The following is a 22667-nucleotide window of genomic DNA, read 5'->3' on the forward strand; positions in this document are numbered from 1 at the left end:
GCAGCCCACCTAAACAAATCACCAGGGACACCCCCACACACCCGGGATACACACATACCCCAGGCTGGGAAAGCTTTGTGGAGCCTGTTAAGTATATACCCACGGCCCACACTCAGGCACAGGCTACTTTGGTTGGGAAACTTCCAAATGGGTCTCCGTGGGGAGTATGCAGCCCTGCTGGGGACCTTCTGCACTGTGCTTTTTCAGGACCGTTTTTATCCACTTCACGCTGATCCCAGGCACACCCTGAGCTTGGAGCCTGAGGCATCCTTATTCGTGAGTAGCGCGATCCGGGATAGAAACCTGGTGCCCCCCACTTTGCAAGCTTCCTGGGCTTATCCTGGCCCCCTACCCTTGTGTGTGTGTTTTCACTCATTCTCAAGAAGCTGCTCCAGGCAAACTCCCAAGACACTCCAGCCCAGGCCATCTCTACGCTCTGCATCCCCTCTACTTCCAAACCTCTCCTCTCTGGGTAAAAAGCTAAAAATGACTTTGTATTCTTTAAGAAAATGTCCCGGTTGTTGATTTCAGATCCCAACTTCCCCCCACCCCCACCCCTTTTTGTTTTGCTTCATTTCCCCAAAAGTACAGAAAAAAAACGCAGTCTAAGGAATCCAGCAGCCTTCTAGTAGTTTTAGAGTAATATGGAATGTTCTTAAATATATTGTGCTAACTAGAATGAAAACCCTATATGGCAGACCATTTCCCTCTTCCAGCTCCATGTCTCTCTAATGCTTTTCATTCCGGAGGTGAGTCTGTGGTTCTTGAGATGGCCTTGCTGAGTTTTGTGAGGCTGTGCTGCTCCCTGAACGACGCTCACTGGCTGTTACAGGGTGTCTGTTATAAGCAGAATCTGGTGTCTTTCTAAATAGCACCCCAGGGCCCTGGCAGTAATTGCTTAATTAAATAAAGTGCTCATTCTAAAGTAATAACCCTGCTCCTCCGTGTTACTGGCGTCCCAACCAGCAGCGCTGGCCCTGCACACTGTGCAGAGAATAAAAGTATCGGTGGGCATGATCTCCAGACCGCAGGCTGGCGCTGAAGGGAAAGCCGGAGCTGAAGAACCCCTGGTTTCCAAAAGCCAGCAGAGAGATGCACGGGACCCGGGCATGATGGGCATTAGGTGAAGCTGAACAATTAGGGTGCATTTTAATGATGACATCTGATTAATTAGCATGAGCTTGGGATGTCTTGTGGATTAGCCAAAAGTAGACCAAGGTACATCTTAATAAGCCTTCAAGTGCAAAGGGAGGTACTGCAGAGGGTGTTGCTGAGCAGATGCTGTGAGGCGAGTGTGAACCTAAAAGTCAGGGTCACAGAGTACAAGGGGGCGTATTTAGTTTGGCTATAGGAAGAACTTCCTTTAGCCACGGATTGAGACATTTCTCTGAAAACCTTGACAAGAAGAGGGAACAGACTGCCGGGCCGGGTGTTGGGTGCTGACCAGGGCTAGAAGGCCCCACTGGTCTGTGACATTCAGGGAGTTCTGGCACCTTCCTCCTCACCGCAGTGCTGAGGGACAGGTAGCCGGCCTCCAGGAGCCTAGCCCAGCTGTTTTCCTTCCACCAGGACAGGAACAAGAGCCTCCCCTGTGTCTCAAAGTTTGGTTCTAGGACTACTGGCCTGAGAAAGCCTTCAGGCACTTGTTAAAAATATAGATTCCTGGGTCTCACTCTAGGCCTAATGTAGCAGAATCTAAGGCTGCAAGGCCCAGGAATCTGCACTTTCAACCAGTTCTGAGGATGCTTCTGTATACTCTCCTCTTCGAGAAATTCTGCTGGCTGAGGCCTGTCACAGTGGTAAATGGTCTTGCTGGCACCCAGTCTCCCAGGGAGAGGCCTGCTCTGGCCTCCCTTAGAGAACTGCTTCCCAAGCCACAGCTGTGGAGGCAGCCGTCAGGGACCTCCTGTGCCTTGCCTCTTTCAGGGCAGACAGTGGCCAGATGTCCACAGGTCTCCAGGCCAGCGTCACTAGTGACATACTGGAGTTGATGCCTCAGGCACTTTGGCGCAGAGAGGGAACAGTGTCACTCCTGCTCTGATCAGACCGGTTTCAGAGTCTTGAGCGTCCTTGGGAGCAAAGGGGCTCCAGCAACATCCCTTTGCCAGTGGCTGCTTTGTCACCCGAGGCCAACAGGTCCCTCCTGGGTCCCTACGGATGGTGCTCTTGGCCTCCTCTTAAAGCCCACAGCGTGCCAGCCCCACAGCGAGGCCTTCACTCTGACCATCGACTAGGGAGGAAGCAGGGGGGTTGTTAGTGTGATTTCTTATACCCAATTAAGCAGAGCTTGTCAATCAGCCAGCTTGACATACCATCTCCCCTCCTACCCCACCTCCAAGGTTACTCAGTGCCAGCAAAGAATCCTGCTCCTATTTCGAGGCTGGCCATCAGCAGGGAAGGGGTGGAGCCAGCCTGGCCTGTGCGGCTCCTCTCTGCAGGGCTTCTGTGTTCTGGGCTTCTGGGCACCTGACTTCCTTCCCTGCCTCCCCTCCAGCTACAGCGCAGAGCATTCCCACTGCCATCTCTTCCTGTGCAGAGACAGGCCGGCAGAGGGGAATGAGGAAGGAGGGTGCTGAGAGCATCTGCAGCAATCACCCGGTACCTCTCGTTGAGTGAGCAGTACACAAACACCAGGCAGTTGAGGTGACCTAGTGGCTCTGCCTCCTCACGTCCAGGGGGCAGGAGCACCAAAAGCAATTACATTCCAAGGTAAACGGCCCTGCGGGTTCTAAGGTCCATGGGGCATACGCACTGCCCATCACCGAAAGTATCTGAGCAACTTAATTCCCGACAGAATCAGGTGGTTGGGGGTGTGGGTGCTTTTTTCCAAGGAAGCTGAGGCGCAGGATTGATGACCCACAGGCTCCCCAGCCCCTGTCACTCACAACACAGTCCACGGTGTACAGAGCGCTCACCAAGCCACCTGTTCTCCACAAGTCCTCTGGTTCTAAGGACCCATAAGGACTAGTTGACCCCAGCCTGGCCTTGACAGCTGTTCCCCAGCCCCAGGGTCACGTGGCCAAGAAAAACGAATACCTCCAGCTTTCTCATGTATGTGAGGCAGTGGTATAATGTCACCCAGGCCCAGTCTCTCCAGGCGCAGCCTTGGGAGAAATAATGCCGTGTACCCATCCTCTGCCCTTCCTTGACATCCAGCAGAAATAGGCCAAGACACAGAGCTAGTTTTGATGTTCTGTGGAGAGATTTCAGCGGCTAAAAAGAGAACCAGTAAACCAAGCCTGCGGTGCCTGGAGAAGTGTTCCTGTCTGCCCGAGGAGGGCGAGGGGAGAGGTTGCTGCTCTTCTGGAACTTTCAGACTCTACCACCCGTTAGGAAAGCCCTGCCTTCCCTGCAAGGCCTGTTTTCTTTTTGCTGTAGAGAGTTTGTTTGGAGCCTGCCCTGGACACGTGCACCTTCCTCACTCTGGCTCCCATGGGGCTCGCTGCCAGGGCCTGGGACGGCATTTTCGTTCATGTATCACTGCGGCCTAGCTGGACCAGGACGTCCTGCCCCCTGGAACTTATAGTCCACATGATTAAAGTCTCTTTGAAACCTTGTCCTGTTAGAACAGAGAGGAATCCCATCCCGAGGGCTCAGAGGAGAACCTTGGAGCCTGGGCACCTGGTGTGCTTGTCCTTGGAGAGGCTGCTTGTCACAGCCGCCTCCCTGTAGTCCAGGCCCGGCCGCCTCACAGCATGAGGATTGCCCCAAGGTCATGAGGCTTTTCTGTCCTGCTATTTCATTCTTTCAGCCCTGGTTTTAGGTAAATCTGACTGCCATTTCCCTGCTTAAAACCCTTTAGAAGCTCCTCTCCATGAGGCAACGTCTGAACTCCACGTGGCGTGGTCTGCTCCAGTCTCCTGGAAACTTCTCTCTCACCACTGCCCCGCCCTCGCTGGCCAGTCCTCCAAAGACACTGGGCACTTGCACGGCTCTGTGCCCTTCGCATGTCTTTCCCTTATTTCAGAGTCTGAGCACACCCGCTTATTCCAGCCTGAGCTCGGGGCCCATTCCCCTGAGACACATGTGCCCACGATTCCTCTTCCCCCTACCCCGCTGTGGCATTAATTGGACTTTCATACGTATTCAGTTACTTGGCCTCACTGTGAGCAACTCGAGGGCAGGGCTGTGCCTTATCCACCTTTGTGTCTAGAGCTGGCGGGGCCCTCACACAGGAGTTGCTCCGAGAATGTGAATGGACGAGACCATTCACAGGAGGGTTGCCACCGCAGGTCTGTAGCCGGGCACTGGTGTGAGTCTCATTATCAGCCCTCAGGCCTGCTGACGCCCAGGGCTCACCACAGCTGGCGGCCACTGCTCCAGCCAGAGAAACTCTATGTCCAGGTAGCGCCTCCTTTCCCAGAGGTGCAGGTCATCCTCTGCTTGTCGCTGCCAGGACAGAAGCTCCCCTCAGCAAGGGCTTGGGGGCACCCTGTCTTTGGGTGACGGTAGAGGGGAGCAGTCAGAAGCTGTTCACGTGCCAAGAAGTGGAGGATGGCTTCCCACCCATCCCTCTCTCTGCCACCTCCTCATTGGTGCCTGAAATACGAGCAGTGAAGTGTTAGAGCAGGTGCCAGGTCGAGTCAGGTCTGTTTCTCCAGGCAGAGCCCCCAGCCCTTCTGCCTGTTTCTGCCCACTTCCCACAGCCTCATGCACACACGCACCCTCTGTCCCACCCAGCTCCCGTCATAATGTTCTTAAAGCCCGCCTAGTTCAAGATCCAGCCTCTGCATCTTTCCACCTGGGCAAGGTGGGTGAGGACTCTGTCTCTCTCTTTCACACTTGCAAGGAGCCAGGCTGTCCTTTATAAACCCCGATGGCCTAGAATCATTAAGTGAGTGACTGTGTGGGTTTTCCACAATATTTATCTTTTCTCCACAAACCACAAGGGTTGCAGCTCTGGCATCAAATCCTTGGAACTCTGCCCACCACCAGGTACCATCTGGCTTTTCAGCTGAGAAAGGACAACACAGGCTTGTCCAATAAGAGGACGAGAGAGACAACAGCCATGCCAGGCTGACACCACTGGACCAGCCCAGCCCTCCTCCCCTCCCCACAGGGAGCCAGCCTTGAAGGGGCATGGAGGGGGTGGTGGAGAGACCTTTCTCTAGGGCATACACAGGGAGGCAGTTAAGTGCCCTAAAGAGGGAATGGGCTTTGGATACAGACAACCTGAGTTCTGATCTTAGTAGTTATGAGATCTTGGACAAATTATTTAATCCCCCTCAACTTCAGTTTTCTAAAATGGAGACCATAACCAATTCACAGCGTCTCAGGGTTAAAAAAAAGATCTTAGGTGGAAGATGCTGTTGTGTCTGGGCACTCAGTAGGTACTCATCGATGTTGGTTCTCTTGCCCTCCTCTGAGCCTCTTTCTTCCCTGCCCCCAAGGCAGAACCTTCTCTGAGTGATGGATCAGCCTCCTAGGGAGTGTCAGGAAGCAAGAGAAGGCTCTGGGTATAAGAGTGGCCTGTTCAGGGGCAGAGCTATCCCTCCCTGCCAACAGCATCCCCTCAGAACACAACCCCCCAACCATCTCCCGACTGGGGGCTTGGAGATGATGTTGGGGGTGATAGCTGGACCAGGTATCTGGGACTTGTCCTGATTCCAAAGGCTGGGGTGGGAGGGGACTGTGACATGATGGTGGAGACCGCTGCCTGGGAGCCACAACGTGCGTTCTGGAAAGACAGCTCCCTCCTGTGGCGGTCACGGCACGTGAACCGTTTCCTGCGGCGCACAGCCGGGCCGCCTTGTACCCAGGAGCCCTCATTCACTCCCTCCCAGGCAGCTCCTTCTCCCACCGTCTTTAGAACTGAGTTAAGCAGCCAGGCCCCTAGATAAGACATCACACTGCTTGGAAAGTTTGGGATGAGTTTCCCAGCCTTTCTTTTTCACCATCTAGGGGTTAGGGAGGAGACATGCTCAGATTTTTCCCTCCCAGAGCAAAAACTGTAAAGTTAGGTTACAAACCTCAGGCCCCTGAGTAAGGATTTTCTCTCTCATCTAAGTAGAGCAGGGGTTTTCTAGAGAAGGGAGATCAGGAAAGGAAGTTATTTGGATTCTTTCCCGGGTCTGTTCTGTTTCCAGTTGCCTTGAAAAAAGGGAAGCAGAGGTTTTGAGGAAGGGACCTGGGGATGTTTTCAACTGTCAAACAGTCAAACCTGGCCTTTTAGTCGGTGTGTTTGGGGAGTAACAGAGCGAGCCCGAGAACTGCCTTCCGAGTACCCTGGTTGTGTCCAGGCTGACAAGGCTGAGAACAGCATCACCCAGGCTCCCCAAGAGTTGGTGAGTGGTGCCCCAGGGCCCTGGACTGTGGCTGTGTTTAAGCCCTTCCATCTCAGCTGGCGCGAGAGGCTCAGGGAGTCTCATCCCATGCAGCCTGCATCAAGGCTGCCACTTGACCACTGGCCTCCTGGAAGCAGTTGCTCCCTCCGCTCTATCTAGGAGGCTCTCATCCCTTCTTTTCCATGCTGACCTTCCCAGCCACAAACCAACTAAATTCACATCCTCTGGGAGGCAGCATTCTGGGCTTGTGACAGCTGGAGCTGTCCTTGTGTGTGGAGTTGGGAGCATCCACCCCTTCCATGGTTTCTTCCTGAAATCATTCCCCCAGGCTCCCCAGTATCAGAGATGAATAACGTTTTTGCCAGTATTTCAGCAGAAGTTGTTCAGGTATCACCTCACTGGCCAGTCCACATCTCTGCTGGGAAGGTGCCCCAGAGTTTTGTCCTCCTCTCAGTTAATCGGGCATAGGGTCAAGTCTTTTATCCTGGCCAGCTCCCTGATCCTCGGACCGCCTGTTGAGTTCCGTGGGCTTGGTTTCGTGCCTCTGTTCTGTAGCTCAGTGGCCACTTAAGAACTCTCTGCAAGATCTTTGACTTTTGGCTCGTTATTGCCTTTGTTCAGGACTCAGCGCCCCCCTCTCCCAGGGGCTCAGCGCCCTCCTCTCTCGGGCTCAGCATCTTCCAGCAAGTGCACACTTGCCTTTTGGTGATGGCTGCAGGTATTACATGTCTACGCACTCATTCAGAATGAGGCTGAATTGTTTGACATGAGCGGACTCGGTTTTCTGCTGAAGGATGTCGTGAGATGACAGCTGGATTTATAGAGCTGACTTGTATGCTCAACAGGCACACACTTCTTTAGAATATCTGGGCATCGACTCTCCATTTTTATCTTCAGGCATCACCTAAATCTTTCAGTCTTTCAATCCATTCGGCAAGCATCTCCAAGGACCTTCTAGGTGAGGGTTTGGGGAGGGGGTGCCCAGGGATAATAAGCTGTAACTTGCTCTAAGTAGCACATTCTGGGAAGGTGTTGGGCAGACAGTAGTCACTGCTGTGGAGTGGGTAAGTGCACTAAGAGGCGTTCCAGCCTCCCTCTATCTTCATTGTTCATCCCCACCAGGTAAATGATATTTGAGGGATTGGTGGGTGAAAGATTGGAGCGTCTCCATCATGATTGGGTTGGTGTCTGAAGTCCAGCAGCCTATCCTGGCAGAAGTCCCCTCTCCCACAGCAAGGCTCCTCACATTCTCTGGGTCAGCTTCTCACTGGGCTGGGTCTTTGGAAGGTTGCTGCTCATCTTCTGCCCTATGGGGGAATGTTGTTTCTGAAACCTCATTCTCACAGTTTCATGTGAAAGCGCCAGTCCTGCAGAACTCAGACGACCTCCTCTAGATGGAATCATGCATCTCATCGTAGGGTTTTGGCAAATAAGCCACGATGATGGATCATTGGTTTGGTACACACACGCTGCCAACACAGCTTCAGACCCAGTACCTGCTGTCTGTCTCTCACAGTCATCTTCTGCATGATGACTGTTCCTTCGTGTTTGGTTGGGAAGAACTTGAACTCCCCTAAAGAGCATTTAGACCCTTATTGAACTTGGGTGGAGGTAAGGGAAGTCCAGTGAGAAGAGTATTGACATAACGCTCTTGGGCTGGAGGTCCTCACCTGGCTTCAGTTGTTTCGTATTCCCCCTCCTGGGGTGTTTGGAGGACAGGATGTTTGGGATGTGATGACGTGGGTGTGTGCTGATACTTGTTGGGGTCAGGCGGCCAGGGCTAATGTTTATTGGATATGTTCTGTGCACACGCAGTGTGCTTTGAGAAGTTCACTAATGCGCCAGGGTCTCACAGTTAGCTGGGGCAACATCAGGACGCACACCCCCACCCTGTGCACATGGCCCTGAAGCCTGCAGTCCTTCCATTGTCCCTCACTACCTCAGAACTCACCTCCTTTTTTGTGGATGAATCCCCAGACGTCATAATTCAAGTTGAGAAAATAAAAACTCCCAGACCAAGATGTTCACAGCCACTTGAGAAATAAAAATAGAATCCTTGAATATTTCTTCACTGCACTTCAAGGATGTGTTGGAAGTTCAGTTCCCATTTAGGGATGGGTTCATGCTGAGTTGCTATTAACCCCAATTAACTCTTAACCCCCAGTGCCTAATAAGGACGGCCCCGTAATATGGGCATTCGTTTCCTTTCTCACTTGAAATAACCTCCAGAATCTGTCTAGAGAGCTCAGCTGTGCCATCGGTGTGTTACCATCTCCACCTAAACCAGCTCCTCTGTGCCCGTGCGTGCCAAGCCCGTCTATGCCGTAGTCAGCCCCAGCAGGTCCCTGTGTGTTTAGGGTAGACCGGGCAGTGTATCGCCATTCAACAACCCAAGACTTACTGCTTCATCACCCCTGCAAAATTAACAGAGAAATCCCAGTACCCCCCACGCCTAGAGCAAGCAAGCTCTAAGGGGGTCTGCTGGCCTTGTATGTTGAAACTTCAGGAGCCACAGGTAGAGTGAAGAGAAAGCAGCTGAGGCCTGAACTCTTGCCTCTTGGAAGTTCCATCTTACTACAAACAAAACCAAAAAAAAAAAAAAAACGTTATTTTTAGAGGGAAATAAATAAGCAGGCACTCTGAGAATTGGCCATCTAGCAAGTTACCCAGCCCTCTGCCTCATCAATGTTCATAATAGCCAGCACGGCAGAGGGTTCTCTCCTTCAGGTCCAAGCTTTCTTTCGGCCCCGGGAATGAGGGAACACCACAGAAGCATCGCCTTTGTGCTTTGCTGGCCGCTTCTGGCTTCCTTGACCATTTGGCCTGTGTCCCCACGGGATGGTGTGCTCACATCTAGGTGGAGGGCAGAGCTGGGAGGGACCCTACCTGGGCCGACTGCCCTGCGTCTCTTCTAAGGTATTGTCTCACTTGTTACAGAAGGTAATTGGTGTATGGCTCTGTGCCCCGTGGAGTTGCTCAGAGCTTCTTAGAATGTTTGTCCTATATGGTGGCCATCACTTGAGCACATCAGTCTCTCCTGCCTTCCCTTTCCTCCAAGAATGGCACACCCTCTATCTCCCCGACTCTTTTTTGAGGGGAGTGAAATAGACTATGGATATTGTTGAATTTCATCCAAGTTTAAGTTCTGATTAGAAGCTGCAGTCCATTCCACCTCTTCCCAGCAGGAGAAAAGATGACAGCAAACAGGATTGGGGGCTTTAGTTTTGTTTTGTAAGAGAGGAACTGGTGGGTGGCTCATCTGTGACTATCTGGGAACTGTGAATCCATGTCCCCAGAGGTAGGCGTGGAAAGAATAGGAGTTGCTCCTTTGAAGGAAGACCTTCAAAGGAGGTTTTTGACTTTAGGTTTCTTCTATGACATCACCCCTTCAGGGGCCAAGCGGATTCACAGAGTGGTCACAGCCCACGGGGGTCTGAGCATCTTCCGGGTGGAGGTCCCGGGAGGTGCTCTGATGGCGGGCAGCCAAGTCCCCGGGCTCTTCTCAGATGCGCCTTTTCTCCTTCATCTGGGCTGAGTATCATTATCCTCTGAAACCAGTGGGTATGCTCAGAGCAATGCTGTTTTGATTTGCTCTTCCGAAATCAAAGCCTATTGATATCACAACTGTTTTGGGAGGAGAATTTTTTTCCCTGACCCAGTGAACTGCTTTCAGGCAGAGCTGGTGGTGTTTGCATACCTGCATGCTGTTGGCTCTGCCAGCTCAGACACTGCCCGTGGCAGGGAGGACTGGTGGAGGGTACAGGGCAAGTCAGCAAGACTGGGGTTGCCTCCTCCCCTGCTGCAGGATTATACCTTTCTACCAGGCGCTTCCTCCACCAAATTCAACGTATCCTGCAAATGTTTATTGAGCATGTCACGTGTGCCGAGCCTTCCTAGGTGCTGGGACGAGCAGGGATGCGGTCCTTGCCATCATGGTGCTTATACCCTGCTGGGGGCACCAAATCAATCCATGAAAAAGGAGCAAGTCAGAACCTGCAAGAATAAGTAATGTGGTACCGACTGTGGGTTTGTAATTCAGTCAGGAGCCCCCAGGGAGGATTACAACATTTGGAGGAACTTGCGGAGGAGACTGGCACTTGAGCAGGGCTTTGAAGGCGAGAGGAATAAGGAAGGTAGAGGGAAATTCTTTGCCAGCAAGAGTAGTCACGAGGGTAAAGGCATGAGGGTGAGACTCAGCTTGATGTGGGGATAGCAGGTCGAAGAGGAGGACAGCCTAACACAGGGTGCCGTGTGCGGGTCACAGCAGGCAGAGGGACAGGGGCAGGAGACTTCCATTCCCCTCTGCCACTTTCTTACCCTGTCACTGAACCTCTCCGGCCCCTCAGCCCCCTCATCAGTAAAATGAGGCATCGTCACCTGCCTGGTGACTTCGCAGATGGCCGTGAGCGTGACACAAAACCATGCGTGTGTGAGCACTTTGTAAAGTGCGGGGGGGCGGGGGGGGGGACGGGATCTGCAGCACTGGGCGGTGACGTTATCGTAGGACTCCTTTGATGTGATGAGTAGTTACCAGGAACAGCAGGGGGAAGACAGGGTGGAGGGTGATGTCAGGGATAGGCAGGCAGAAGGTAGGACTTTGCAACTTGTTAGGCTGGAGTTTATTTTGGGGCGAGCACCAAATTTAAATTTTCATTTTGTTTCTCTGACCAGCTAAACTTGCAGAGAAATTTGGGGACAGGGAGCTAGGTATCAAGCTGCTTTACTTTTGTGCTCTGATGTTGACACACTCACTCTCGCTCTCCCATCTTGTGCAGTTAAACCAAGGACATAATACGTGGCCAATCCTGGGCTCATTTAGTGTGTGAAGCAAGACTGAGGGGCGTTGGAGCCTTTCCTTTTGAGTGCGGCGGGTCGTAGAGTTAAAACTCGAGAAGATGGAGGCAGGTGGTGAACACAGCTCAGCCTCGGCAGGTCTGAGTCAAGAGTTCCTGATTTAAAGATCCTTCTTAATGCTGGGCGTAAGTAGCCCAGCATGTGTTTCTCCCATTCTGTAGCTGGGGCAGCCTGTTGAGGCTACTCTGAACCACTTGCAAGAGGAAAGTGGTGGCTGCAGTTAGTGACCGAGCCTTTGGTTCCCAGATGCCAGCTGGCTCATGCAGGCAAGAGCGTCTTACTTCAGGGTCTCGGCAACACCGGGCTTGGGGGGGTGGCTAGCCATCTTGCCTCCACTGGACAGAGGGCTGGGGGTTAGATTAGGACTCTCCTTATTCCCCTGTCCTTGGGTCTCATTTGTGGCAGAGGCTGGAGAATTGTGGCTCTTCCCTGCCAGCCCTGGCCTCCAGGCATGCACACAACTCTGCTCAGTTCTCCTGTGGGGGCGCTGTGCCGAGCACTGTTGGGAGCGTGGATGTGCAGGCCCTGCAGCTGCTGCCTAGAGAAGCCGGCGGAGGGCTCGTGGGGAAAACACGGCTGATTCCAGGGAGGGGAATCGGAAGACAACAACTGGGTGATGGAGCAGACTTTTGAGTGGGTCTTGACCAATGGCAGGACTTGGACCAGCAGAAATAGAGTGACAGTCTTGCCGAGCAAAGGCCCAGTAGCAGGAAGACACTGGGCACATTGGAGATTCACGGCCTGGGACTGCTGGACTATAGGTTTTGAGAGTGGTGTCTTCAGAGACGGGGTTGAAAACGGTGGCTGGAACCAGATCATGGGGCCACTGGACTTTGTCCTCTCTGAAATGATGAGCCCCTGAGAGTTGAACAAGAGCAGGTGTGGTCAGGGCTGAGTGTAGGGAGATGACGCTGGCACCAGCTGGCTCTGGGCCAGGAGGGAGAGGACAGGGACAAAGGGATCAGGGCAAATTCCCCAGGGGACAGTCTTTTGCCTACCTATTCCTCTTACTTTAGATATCATTGCCTCCGTAAAGCCCCCTGTGTCCCCACGCCTGTCCTGCCCCGGGCAGGGTTAGGAGCCCTTGCCCTGTGCCCCCTGTTTCCCCTTCAGGACTGCAAGAACTATGTTTTTGTGGTTTTGAGCCACCAAGTTACAGCAGTCACAGGACACCAGTACAGAGAGCAAGGAAGGAGTCGGAGACTGTTAGAAGTCTGGAGCTGGAGCAACTGGAGGCGGGTGGTGCACGTAACCTGCACAGGGCGCTGGGGGAAAGGCAGCTGTGTTGAGCTTCAGACTCCATGTTCAATTCAGAGTGCCACCAGGACACTGTTAAAGCCGTGGCCAGGCAGTGCTGGCAGTGCCCTGGGAACACGAGCTGCCTGTGTCCACAAGACTGGCAGGATTGCCATGGGGCCTTTGGTGACATCTAAACTCAGCAACCCAAGAAGAAAGACAGACACAAGCAGCCCCATTTGCACCCTCCCAGGTCTGCCTCAGACTTTATTCCCAGTGACCAGTTGGAAGATTTCATCAGAAACTAAAGAACTGTGCTTTCTTTCCTTTCTTTTTTTTTTAAGAAATGCATTTGGCTGCAGCAGTTGGTGTCCCTGCCTCCTGTAATGAGTTGGGCTGGGAGAGTCCTTGAACAGAGACTGAGTTTGAACTGATCAATGGCATTTGGGGGTTGGAAAATTGCTCAGGAGCCAGCTAATTTATAATGTCATATGGGCTAGACGAGAAGACTCAGGAGGATAGGCTGTCTCTTGGCTTTTTATTTCTCTTTTTGAAAAAGAGAAGAGAAAGCAAGGTGCCACGCTTGGCTGTTCAGCCTTCAGAGATGAACTCTGTCCCCACTGGACCATTGGGACACTGGGGTCATTTCTTCCCCTGCATCCCCTTTCTTCCAAAGACCTCTCGGCCACACCGTGGGTTGGCAGCACGTGCCGCCGCTCCGTATCCTCTGTCCTTTCCCCCTCCGGATGCCGGCCCTGCAGTGCCGAGCCTGGCTCTAACTAATTTGCAGAGGACACCTGTTCCTTAATTAGCCCCAGCTTGTGCTGCGTCTCTTGGTCTGGGCTCCCTCTGATGCATGAGCGAGCGGCCCCGTGCAAGAGCTGCTGTTTGGCGGTCTGCGAGCGTTTGCACCACCCTGCACCTTCCTGGGTGGTGCGGTCGATCTGTGCTCCTGAGCATTAAAAGAAAAAGAAACCACATCCCAGCTGCCGTCCAGACATGGATGTCACGGCTATTGGCCAGATCTTCCAAAAGAGCCTTTTCCCACCAATTCCTGCTCTGAGGATAGACCTGCTGTCCCTAGAACTGGATGTGAGAGTGCCAAGTGGACGTGGACCCTCATTCTGAGCCCCCCCAGACTCATATTCCCCATCACTCAGTTAGCACCTTGTATACACTTCTCACTCTACCTTTTTGAGATGTGTCCGTATGCTTGGTCTCTTTAAAGAGAAGAGAGATGCCGTCAGCGAGTGGGGATCCCATCCTACAGGATTTTATGGAACGGGGCCTCATGTGTAATAGGATCTTAATAAACATGTGCCAAGGAAGAGGATGAAGATGGATTCAGCATCTGAGAAAGGGTTCCTGGAGGAAAGGACCCGTGCAGACTGTAGTAGCAGAATTCCCTGCCTGCCTTTCGGGCTGGTTCTGCTATCTTCCTGTTTCCACGTAGTGGAACATTTTAAAAACCAGTCTTTAGGCTTCAGAGATCTGACCTCCCACATAAGCCACCCCCAAGAAAATTTCCAGCACCCACAGAGCTGGAGTACCGTGTTTTCCGTGAGACTCATCTCAGGTCGGAGGTGAAACACCTCAACACCAGGCCCCCGGGCACACCAGGAGTCCAGTTTTCAGCAGGCCACGGTTGTTTGGAAACATTTGCGGCAAGTGGCTTTGTGTTTATTCTTCCACATGACATCTCCCTCTGCCATCCTTCAAAAGAGAAATTCATCAGTGGAAAGTTTCCCTGAAGTGGTAATTTTCCTAAATGACTTGCTGATGGTGCTGCATACAGACTTCCCCTCAAAGAGTTGGTGATTCTGTACCTTACTGTGTCCCCGGCCCCTCTCCCTGGGCCTGAGGGGGGCCAGCGAGGGCTGCCCGTTTCTTTTGCCAGGAGAGTCCCTTTCCTGTGCCTCCCCAGCCACCCCTAAGCCTGATGGAAATGCTTCTCCTCCCCCCTCTCCTGAATGGAAGCAGGGCTGGTTCTAGGCCCCCAGCAGAAAGCTCTTCCTTCCAGAAGTCTCCCAGGCCTGGTGACTGCCAGGAGGCCTTATTCACCCCAGCTAATTAGAGCCTTTTCCTTAAGCGGCACTTTAGTCTTTCATGTCATTCGTTCTCACAGTGATAATGGACTTGGATAAGAGGTCACAGCTTCTCCTACATCCTGCTCTCCTTGCGGATGGGGGCGGGGGAGGTCCCGCCTGCCTGTCATGGGGGAGCCAGGGAGCCAGGGACTGGCCGCCAGGCTGAGCAGCTGTGATGTATTCGCCCAGATCACAGGGCCGGGCCCAACTCCCCAAAGTGGGCCCCGCTCCCCACACTCGGGCTTCCACGAGCGTCTGCTCATCTCTGGTGAGTGTCGTTAGCATTAACGTGATAAAATGGCACAGTGTAAATGTTAATAAGGTCTGATGCCTCTGCTGCTGCCGAGTGGCAGATTGGAAATCGTACCATCATTGTAACTCCAACCAGCAGCTTTTAATTCCTCTGCTCCCTGAGCAGCCGATTTGGCATGGAAATCCTAACCTTCCCCAGCTCCCAGCCCCCATCTCTGCTGTGCCACGTTTACCCCCAAAGAGGGTTCAAATTTCCCAGAGATCAGTTTTCTAAGATGGGGTTTGAACTCCTTTTTTTTAAAGTATTTTTTTGAGGTCATATTGGCTTATAACATTGTGTAAATTTCAGGTGTACATTATTATATATCAGTTTCCATATAGACTGCATCATGCTCACCACCAATTGTCTAGTTTTTATCCATCATACACATGTGCCCCTTTATCCCTTTCACCCTCCCCCCCACCCCCTTCCCTACTAGTAACCACTAATCTGTTCTCTTTTTTTTTTAATAGTTTTTTTTTTTTGTTTTTTTGAGTTTTTTAAGGTGAGGAAGATTGTCCCTGAGCTAACATCCGTGCCCATCTTCCTCATTTTGTATGTGGGATGCCGCCATAGTATGGCTTGATGAGCGGTGCATAGGTCCACGCCCAGGATCTGAACCTGCGAACCCCGGGCCGCCCACAGCAGAGCATGTGAACTTAACCACTACACCACCAGGCCGGCCCCCTCTCCTTTTTTTTTTTTTTTTTTTAAGTAAACATTCGCTTTCCCCTGTTCTCCAAAGAGGAAGAGAACCCAGGGGACCAATGCCAGCAGGCACCCACTTCTCTGGCTGGACCTCTCCCCCACCCCCAAACTTCTCCACTCCCACTTTTCCTGGATGTGCCCCCTTCTCTTGGTCCTGGATACTTCTCTGAGAGGTTTGCACTGGAAGCCACTGGCTTTGGTTCTCCGGGCTTCCCTTCTCTTTAGGTTAAAAACATTTCTGATTAATGACCTCCTGATTAATGCTTCCCTCTGAACCCTTCAGAACCTCTCCCCTGTGCTGCATTGTCAGGGTGCCCGCATCCCCTCCTCCCTGTGTCTTTTCTTCCCAGTAAATCGCGAGGGCCCAAGGTGTGCCTGGTTTTTCTTTCAGATCCTTATCTCCCTGCCCTCTCTCACCCATTCCATGCTCGTGCCCAGCTCAGTGCCCACCCATGCATCCTCAGTCAGTGCTTGCTGAAGAGAAGAGAAGCAAGTGGGCAGTGTCCCTAGGATGTGGCCTGGGTCTGGCCTGGAAAGTAGGCTCAGGACAGTAGGTGTGAGGAAGGGCAGAGAAGCACAGCTCTGGATTTCTCTTGCACCCCAGGCTGTGAGAACTGAGCAGGTGATGCCGTTTGACCCCAGGGAGCCTCTGCTGGTTCAGATGCATAACTGGGTTAGGACCAGCATGGCCAGGGGCTGCGTGAACAGTGTGTCCTCCCCATACACATGGTGTGCCTCATGCAGCCCATCCTCTGCATCCCCCCTTACTCTTATTTTCGTCACCCAGGCTGTCTTCACTCTCCTCCTTGGACCCTTCACCTTCTTTGACGTCCAGAAGACCAAGTACCTGCAGATCCTGACCTCCCTGATGAGATGGATAGGTGAGTCTGAGAAACATCTCGTGTCTCTGCCCTTTCTCCCCTCGTCCCTTCCTTAATCTTTCCTGAGATGGCTGTACAAGGAGGCAGGTGCTCTGCCTACCTTTCTACTGGTGGGGAAATTTAGTATCAAAAACAATAGTGACTTGAGGTCACATAGTGTGGATGGAGCTGGGGCTGGGCAGGGACTGCTGATTCCAGAGCCAGCCTTTTTCACACACCTGCACTGGGTCCCCACCGGCGCACAGGCTGGGCCTGGGCTCTTGAGGGTCTGGGTCAGGCTCTGCCCACTTCAGGGCACATGAGCAGCGTCATTCTGCCTTTTCATAGGTACACTGTGCATAAAACCTAAAAACCCAGCAGGCCATGGCAGCCACCTCTGCGTTCCTGGCCACCAAGCTGTGAAGAGGCACCCCATCCACAGTGCCTTCTAACTGACTGATGCCCCGCTAAGCAAGAGCACCACTGTCCTCGGGGAGTTTGGAGGGAGCTCCTTCATTCTACCACACCATCCCACCTGGAAGGGCCTGGCTGCTGACCCACCTGGACCCAGGACGGGAGGGTGTGGGGTGTCTGCCACCCCTGTCAGCCAGCACATGCTCTGGGATCAGTTGCCCGCTTGTTTTGGTCTAAAAGCAAAGAGCACTGTTGCTGTTCTGGTTGAGGCACCTGGCAGAGTGGGTCTGCCCAGCCTCCAGGACCCCCCAGGGCTGCTCCCCACGACCTCACCTGCCCCTTGGCACACAGGTCCCAGAGGAACCCAAGGTTAGGACTCCTCCTCCCTGTTGCTGCTCCCCAGTTCCCTTTCCCACTGCATTCACTCCTCATCGGGACTCGGGGTGCATGCTGCTCCTCATTCTATGCCAGCACTCAGCACTGGATCACGAAGAGCTCAGGACAGTTTCTGATCCAAATGATTTCTGGCAATTTTGGCGCCTCCAGTCCCCCGTTCCCTGCACTCAGGCTTCCAAGATCCCAGCATAAGGTGACACCACATCACGGGAGTCCTGGCATCTTCAGTTGGAAGGGACCGGGGCAGTCACCTGGCCCAGCCCCTGGCCCTGCAGGGGTAGGCTCTGCAGCATGTGGATGGGACGGCCTTCACCCAGGAGCTCACAACCGGGGAATTCTCCCACTCTGAGGGGATGTTTGTCAGTGCTGGGAAGTTCTGCCTTGTCTTGAGCCAAACTTGCCAGCTTGTAACTTCTTCCCACTCTTGGTCCTTCCTTGCAAGGGAATGAGCAGCACTGAGTTGTCTGGTGTGTGCACCTTGGGGCTTAGCAACTTGATGAGCCTGTCCTTCATCATCCAGCTGAGACAAGGGAGCGGGAGGCCACCTGTCCCATACCTGGATGGGGCAGGATTTCTTATCTACCCCATTCAGTTGGTCTGATCCTATGCTCACCTGCAGGGTGCTGTTCTCAGATTTCATTCACAAACTCCAAAGCCCTGGGTTAAATTAACGTAACTACCTGGGAAAAAATGAGACCTTGTCATAGAATATGAGGATCGAATAGCTCCAAGGATAGGGTGTTGGGATGGAGCCTCCTTAGGTGCCGGGAGGGATTGTTTCCAAACATTGGGATCAGCAAGGATCAGAATCACTGACTGTCCAACCTTTTCCTGCTTCCAAGAAGTATTTGAAAGACCTAGTGATCTTCAGAAGGAGTTTTCCCGGTAAAGCGGTATTTGGAGGAAAATGTTCTTCCTCGCTTCCCTGGGCCAACTCTGTTGTCCCAGCTCCTCTTCTCCCTGCAACCGGGTCCCAAAGTCCTGAAAGTCCTGCCCCGCCCCACTCGGGATTGGCCATCCTTGGCCTGCTGCATCAACAGTGAGAAGGGGCTCCTGTTCCCTTTCCCTCGTGTGGAGGGTAGGAGCAGGGTGGGGAGACGCCCGTGCGTTAGCTGGCGTGATGCATTCCCATGTCAGCCCGCGAGGGGACGGCCGCCTGGATAATGACAGTTAATAGCTTCCGTAGCACTCCGGTGCCTATTGAGCGTGACAAAGTCCTCTCTCTGTCTGGTGAGCAATATATTCGTTGAAAGGGGGAAGATAGGGAGGGGGGGAGGCTGACGGTCAGTGAAGAGCGATTGCCTTGGTACAGCACACGAGGCGCCCCCAGACTCGGGCAGACTCAGCTCCCACCTGCAGAGGAGGCACTTTGCAGCTTCCATTGCTGGCAGGCCCTGGGGGCCTCCAAGATGTCCCGGAACAGCCCTTACCTCCTTTCCGTTCTGCTGCTGGAGTCCTCCCCTCCCCCTGAACGAGGCTCACAGAGTGAAATTGGCGGCTCAGTTGCTTTAGAAAATCCATTGCTCTTTCCCACGGCGGCAGGCTGCCCCAGCCCCTCATGACCCTGTTCTGCCTCTCCTTCTCCCAACCGGAGCCCCCTCCCATGGAGCAGCAAGGTGGCTGCTAGTTAGCCCCAGGGACTGCAGTGGGAATCATCCTGGTCTCCCACCCGGAGGCAGCCCTTTGGTGCGGCCAAGCGAGGCGGCAGTGGCCTTGAGAGAGGTGCTTGGCAGCAGAGAAGTCAGGAGGTAGAGACCAGCCGTGAAGGTCATCCACACTCGTGTTTGGTGGTGACATTGTCGTCTTGTCATCATTGTCTCTGCAAGCCTCTGCAAGCCGTTTACCTCTTTCCTCCCTTTGATCTGGGAGATAATCAAATGGCGGTAGCCTCTCCGAGAACCTTTTCTCCAGAGTGCCACTGTGTGACACTAGTGACAGCACAGGCAGTCATTTTTCTCCGTGAAAGACTCAGACCTCTGGGCTTGAAAAGTAAATCTCTCTGTGACACAAAGCCCTCACAAGTGAAAGAAAAATTGCACAGTAAACTCTAAGATGTAGCCGAGCCGAGGGATCAGTTCCCAGCCAGGAGCAGTGGAGCCACCTGGGCATCTTTCTTCATGGATCTGGTGGAAGGCGTTTCCCTCATCCTGACCCCAGGCAGCAGCATGGTCTCAGGAGGAAGGAAGGGAACGGAGGTCGTGGGATTCCCGGGAGCCGCCACGCACCACCAAAGAGGCAGCCCTGCTATGGGAGGGACCAAGCTCTGCCCCCTGGCTGTTTGCAGGCCGTCCGACGGGGTCTCTCCTCTGGCCCAAGCTGACCCCAAATGATTTTTCTAGAACTCCTCCAAAGACAGTGAGCACCAAAGCCCGTTTGTCCTCTCAAGTCTGCGCCAAGTTGTCAGTTTGCAGCACACTCCCTTTTCATTTTGCTTCGGAAAAGCAGCTGTACGGCCGTGTCCCCCGTGGCCCTTCCTCCCTCCCCGCACTCCTGCACACCCTGCCTCTCCCGTCTCCCCAGATGAGGGACCACACTGTCCAAGAGAGCCGAGTGGGGAGCTCGGGGTGGCAATAAGCTGGCTTGGGTTCTAGGAAGACAAAAGGGAAGAATGAGCACCAAAGGGACTGGAGAATCATAAATAAATGTGCTGAGCCGGAAACTTTCTTGTGCTTAATGAGGAATTTGTTCTGCCATCTGTTGAAATGAGGCCGAGGAGGACTGCAGGAGCCCAGCCCTGAGCAGGCCCCGAGCTCAGACGAGCTGAGAAGCCTTCAGGCCGGGTCCTCGGGGGCTTTCGCTGTGCGCTCCTCCAGTTCATTAGCCCCAGAAGCCCCTCATGCTGCCAGAACGAGATTTAAAGGGTTGGATGGCCTTTGCAAATAGCCACTTGTCCAGGAAAATGTCAGAACATGTATGACAGGTGCCAACACTGATTGATTTCTTTTGCTCCCCAAATAAGTTCTGAGGAGACCAGGCTGGTCGGTTTGGGAGACCCGGATTGCAAATGCCTCTGAATTCACATGTGCAAGGACAGCCTCCAGCTGCCATCCCAGCGTGTGAGACTGTTGTTCCGGCCTTAGCAGACTTCCTGACCAGGCCCCTGTGCCGTCCAGTCGCTTGCCCCAGGGCAGCTGCTTTAGATCGGCCGCAGGCTCTGGAGCCCACAGCTTTGGCTCTGGCCCAGGTGCTACCCCTGCTGGCTGCTCACACCATCCTACATCCTCCCATTGTTCCCTTCAGTGCGGGTCAAGTGGTGTGCACTCCCAAGGTGCCCCCACAGGCCAAGCCTGCCTCAGGCAGGCTCCTTGTCTGGCAGTGGCAAAGGCTGGACTGCCCTCATGGAGCAGCCGTGAGGATAAAATAGGATCGTGTAGAAAGTGCTGTTAGCACAGTGCCTGGCACCGGGTCAGCATTCAGATATCAGCCGCAACCTGCATCCCTGCCATCATCATCTCTGTCAGCTGATGCATCCCGGGAGTAGCGTCAGAGTGCGCCTCCCTTGGGGCTGGCCAAAAGATCAGGGACGTGGCTGAAGCCACCTCCAGGAGGAGCTGTGGCGCTGGATGTCCCCCGGTGAGGTCTTGAAGCATCTGTGGTTGGCAGCCTCCTCTCTGCCCCATCTCAGCGCTGGTCCCCAGTGCACACCGGGTGGGGAGCCTTCCCTACAGCCCTGCAGCCTCCACCCCCACCGCCTTTGAGGAAGCTTGAGCCTGAGACGAATGAGCAGCAGACCCACCTCACAGAGAGGCCAGGGCTTCCTCTTTAGCTCCTAGCTGTCTCTCTGTCAGCGGTCGGTAGACCAGGGACACTTAGGAGAGATGCAGCCAAAAGTGCTGTCCTTTGTGCCACAGGTCCAGCAGCTGTGGCCTCAGAGTCCGAGCCCTAAGCCGCTAAACCGATGACCGTAGACTGTTCGCACCTGGGCTGCCTGGCAGGGCACTCTTGGGCTGGAAGGGGCCATGGCAGCATCATTACTTCACTCCCATTACCAACTTCCCCCGGCAGACGCCTCCCACTTGGGAACACGAACAGCTGGCTCAGCTGAGGGCACCCCATTTGGTGTTATTAAAAAACCGATTCTTTCTAATAAAGACTGCTCTGGAGCGCAGCAGCCCTCCTCAGTCTGGGTTGTCGAGAACCCACAGGGCTCCCTTCCCTCTGATTGTATATTCAGAGCAGCCACCGCGCACATTATTCCAGTCTCTGTGCTCCCCTCAAAGTGGGTCAGGCGCTGTCCTCTCCAAGCGTTCGTGGATAAACTTGAGCCTGCCTCCTAAAGTTTCTCAGTCCTGCTTTCGCCGCTCAGCCCCGGCAAGTGCCCCCAGATTTGTCTTCCAGACCGAGCCAGCAGGGAGAGGTGGGACTCAGCGGTGGTGGCCCGAGAAGCAGAAGGTCCCCAGGAGGAGACCATCACCTGGGAACATAAGGGCTTTCTGGTTTTACATGTCCCCAGAATTATCTGTGGCCACTTGGCTGCCTCCCCCGCAGATCCGTGACTGATCTCAGTCCAGTGTCTCTTGGTGGGACTGCTCTGATCTGTCACTACCAGCAGCCAGGGGTCTTCTGTGTCTGGGCCATCTGTTCCCTACATTCTTTTGGCTCAACATGCCAGCTTGGTGTATGAATTCCTTCACAGCCACTCACTGCTTTTCCCTCACTCAACTAGTGCTTCTCGGAGGGCCAGGAAGGACCCCCTCCCAAAATGAAGGGAGCACATCGGCCCCTCTGAGCAGCCAGTCAGCATTCGCCCATCAGCACCACCTTGCCCTGCGGTCGGCAGCCCTGTGGTCCCTGCCCACCCTCTGTATGGGCCACTGTCCAGGGCTCGCCTGGGCCGTTAAGTGTCCAGCTTTCTCTCGTTACACAGTCAGTGGAGGGAATCCAGGAAAACCTTTTTGTATGTTTCATTTTGGTCTTAATTTTATTCTTTGTTTTCTAAAAGTTCTCTCTGCAAATGCAGAGGTCAGTTTAAAGGAGAGGAACCTGGGGTTTCTGTCTTAAGGCTCTTAGGGTAGAGTGGACCCTTAATTAAAGTTTGCTGAAGAGCCAGCCCCATGCTGCCAAATCACCTCTTTCGTTAGCAGCAGGCCTGACCTGAGTGCTCTGCTGGGCCCCGGGCAAAGGCCTTGGCTCTCTCAGCCACACGTCTCCTTTGAGCAGCCTTTGTTGTCAGAAGCTCTGCTCTGCTTGTGGCTGAGACGTGTGCTGACCCGGCCATTGGGCAAGGACTCTTGCTCTACCCAGGAGGTTGGCGGGCCAGCTGCCTGGACACCGGCAAGGCGAGGGAAGATAAGGCCCAGGTAGCTTATGGTCAGTGGCGCGAGGGGTCTGACTGACAGTGGTTACAGGTGTGCCTCTGCACAGACTTGGGCTTCCCGCGGGCCTGGGTAAACCTTAGCCTTGCAATGACGTCAGGCAGCCGTTTACATCTGCAGAGCTAATGTGGCCCACAGCAGCCCGGGAGCTGGAATTTTTGTTCAGACCAGGAGAGTCTAGACGCTCTTGTCATAGTACTGCCTCTCGTCATCTTCCCCAC

At 53.7% G+C, this 22667-nt stretch overlaps 1 protein-coding gene across 3 annotated transcripts in view; it reads left to right on the forward strand.

The window, feature by feature from the left end:
• The window catches only part of TMEM104 (transmembrane protein 104), a 60609-nt gene that overhangs the window by 24894 nt on the left and 13048 nt on the right, over positions 1–22667 (forward strand). For all 3 annotated transcript variants that reach the window (XM_058561540.1, XM_058561541.1, XM_058561542.1), the window contains one exon: positions 16249–16342. In XM_058561540.1, coding sequence (XP_058417523.1) covers positions 16249–16342 — 94 coding nt within the window. The remainder of the gene's footprint in view (positions 1–16248; positions 16343–22667) is intronic.

This window comes from Diceros bicornis, chromosome 18 (assembly GCF_020826845.1).
Source record: "Diceros bicornis minor isolate mBicDic1 chromosome 18, mDicBic1.mat.cur, whole genome shotgun sequence".
Classification (NCBI taxonomy): Eukaryota; Metazoa; Chordata; class Mammalia; order Perissodactyla; family Rhinocerotidae; genus Diceros; species Diceros bicornis.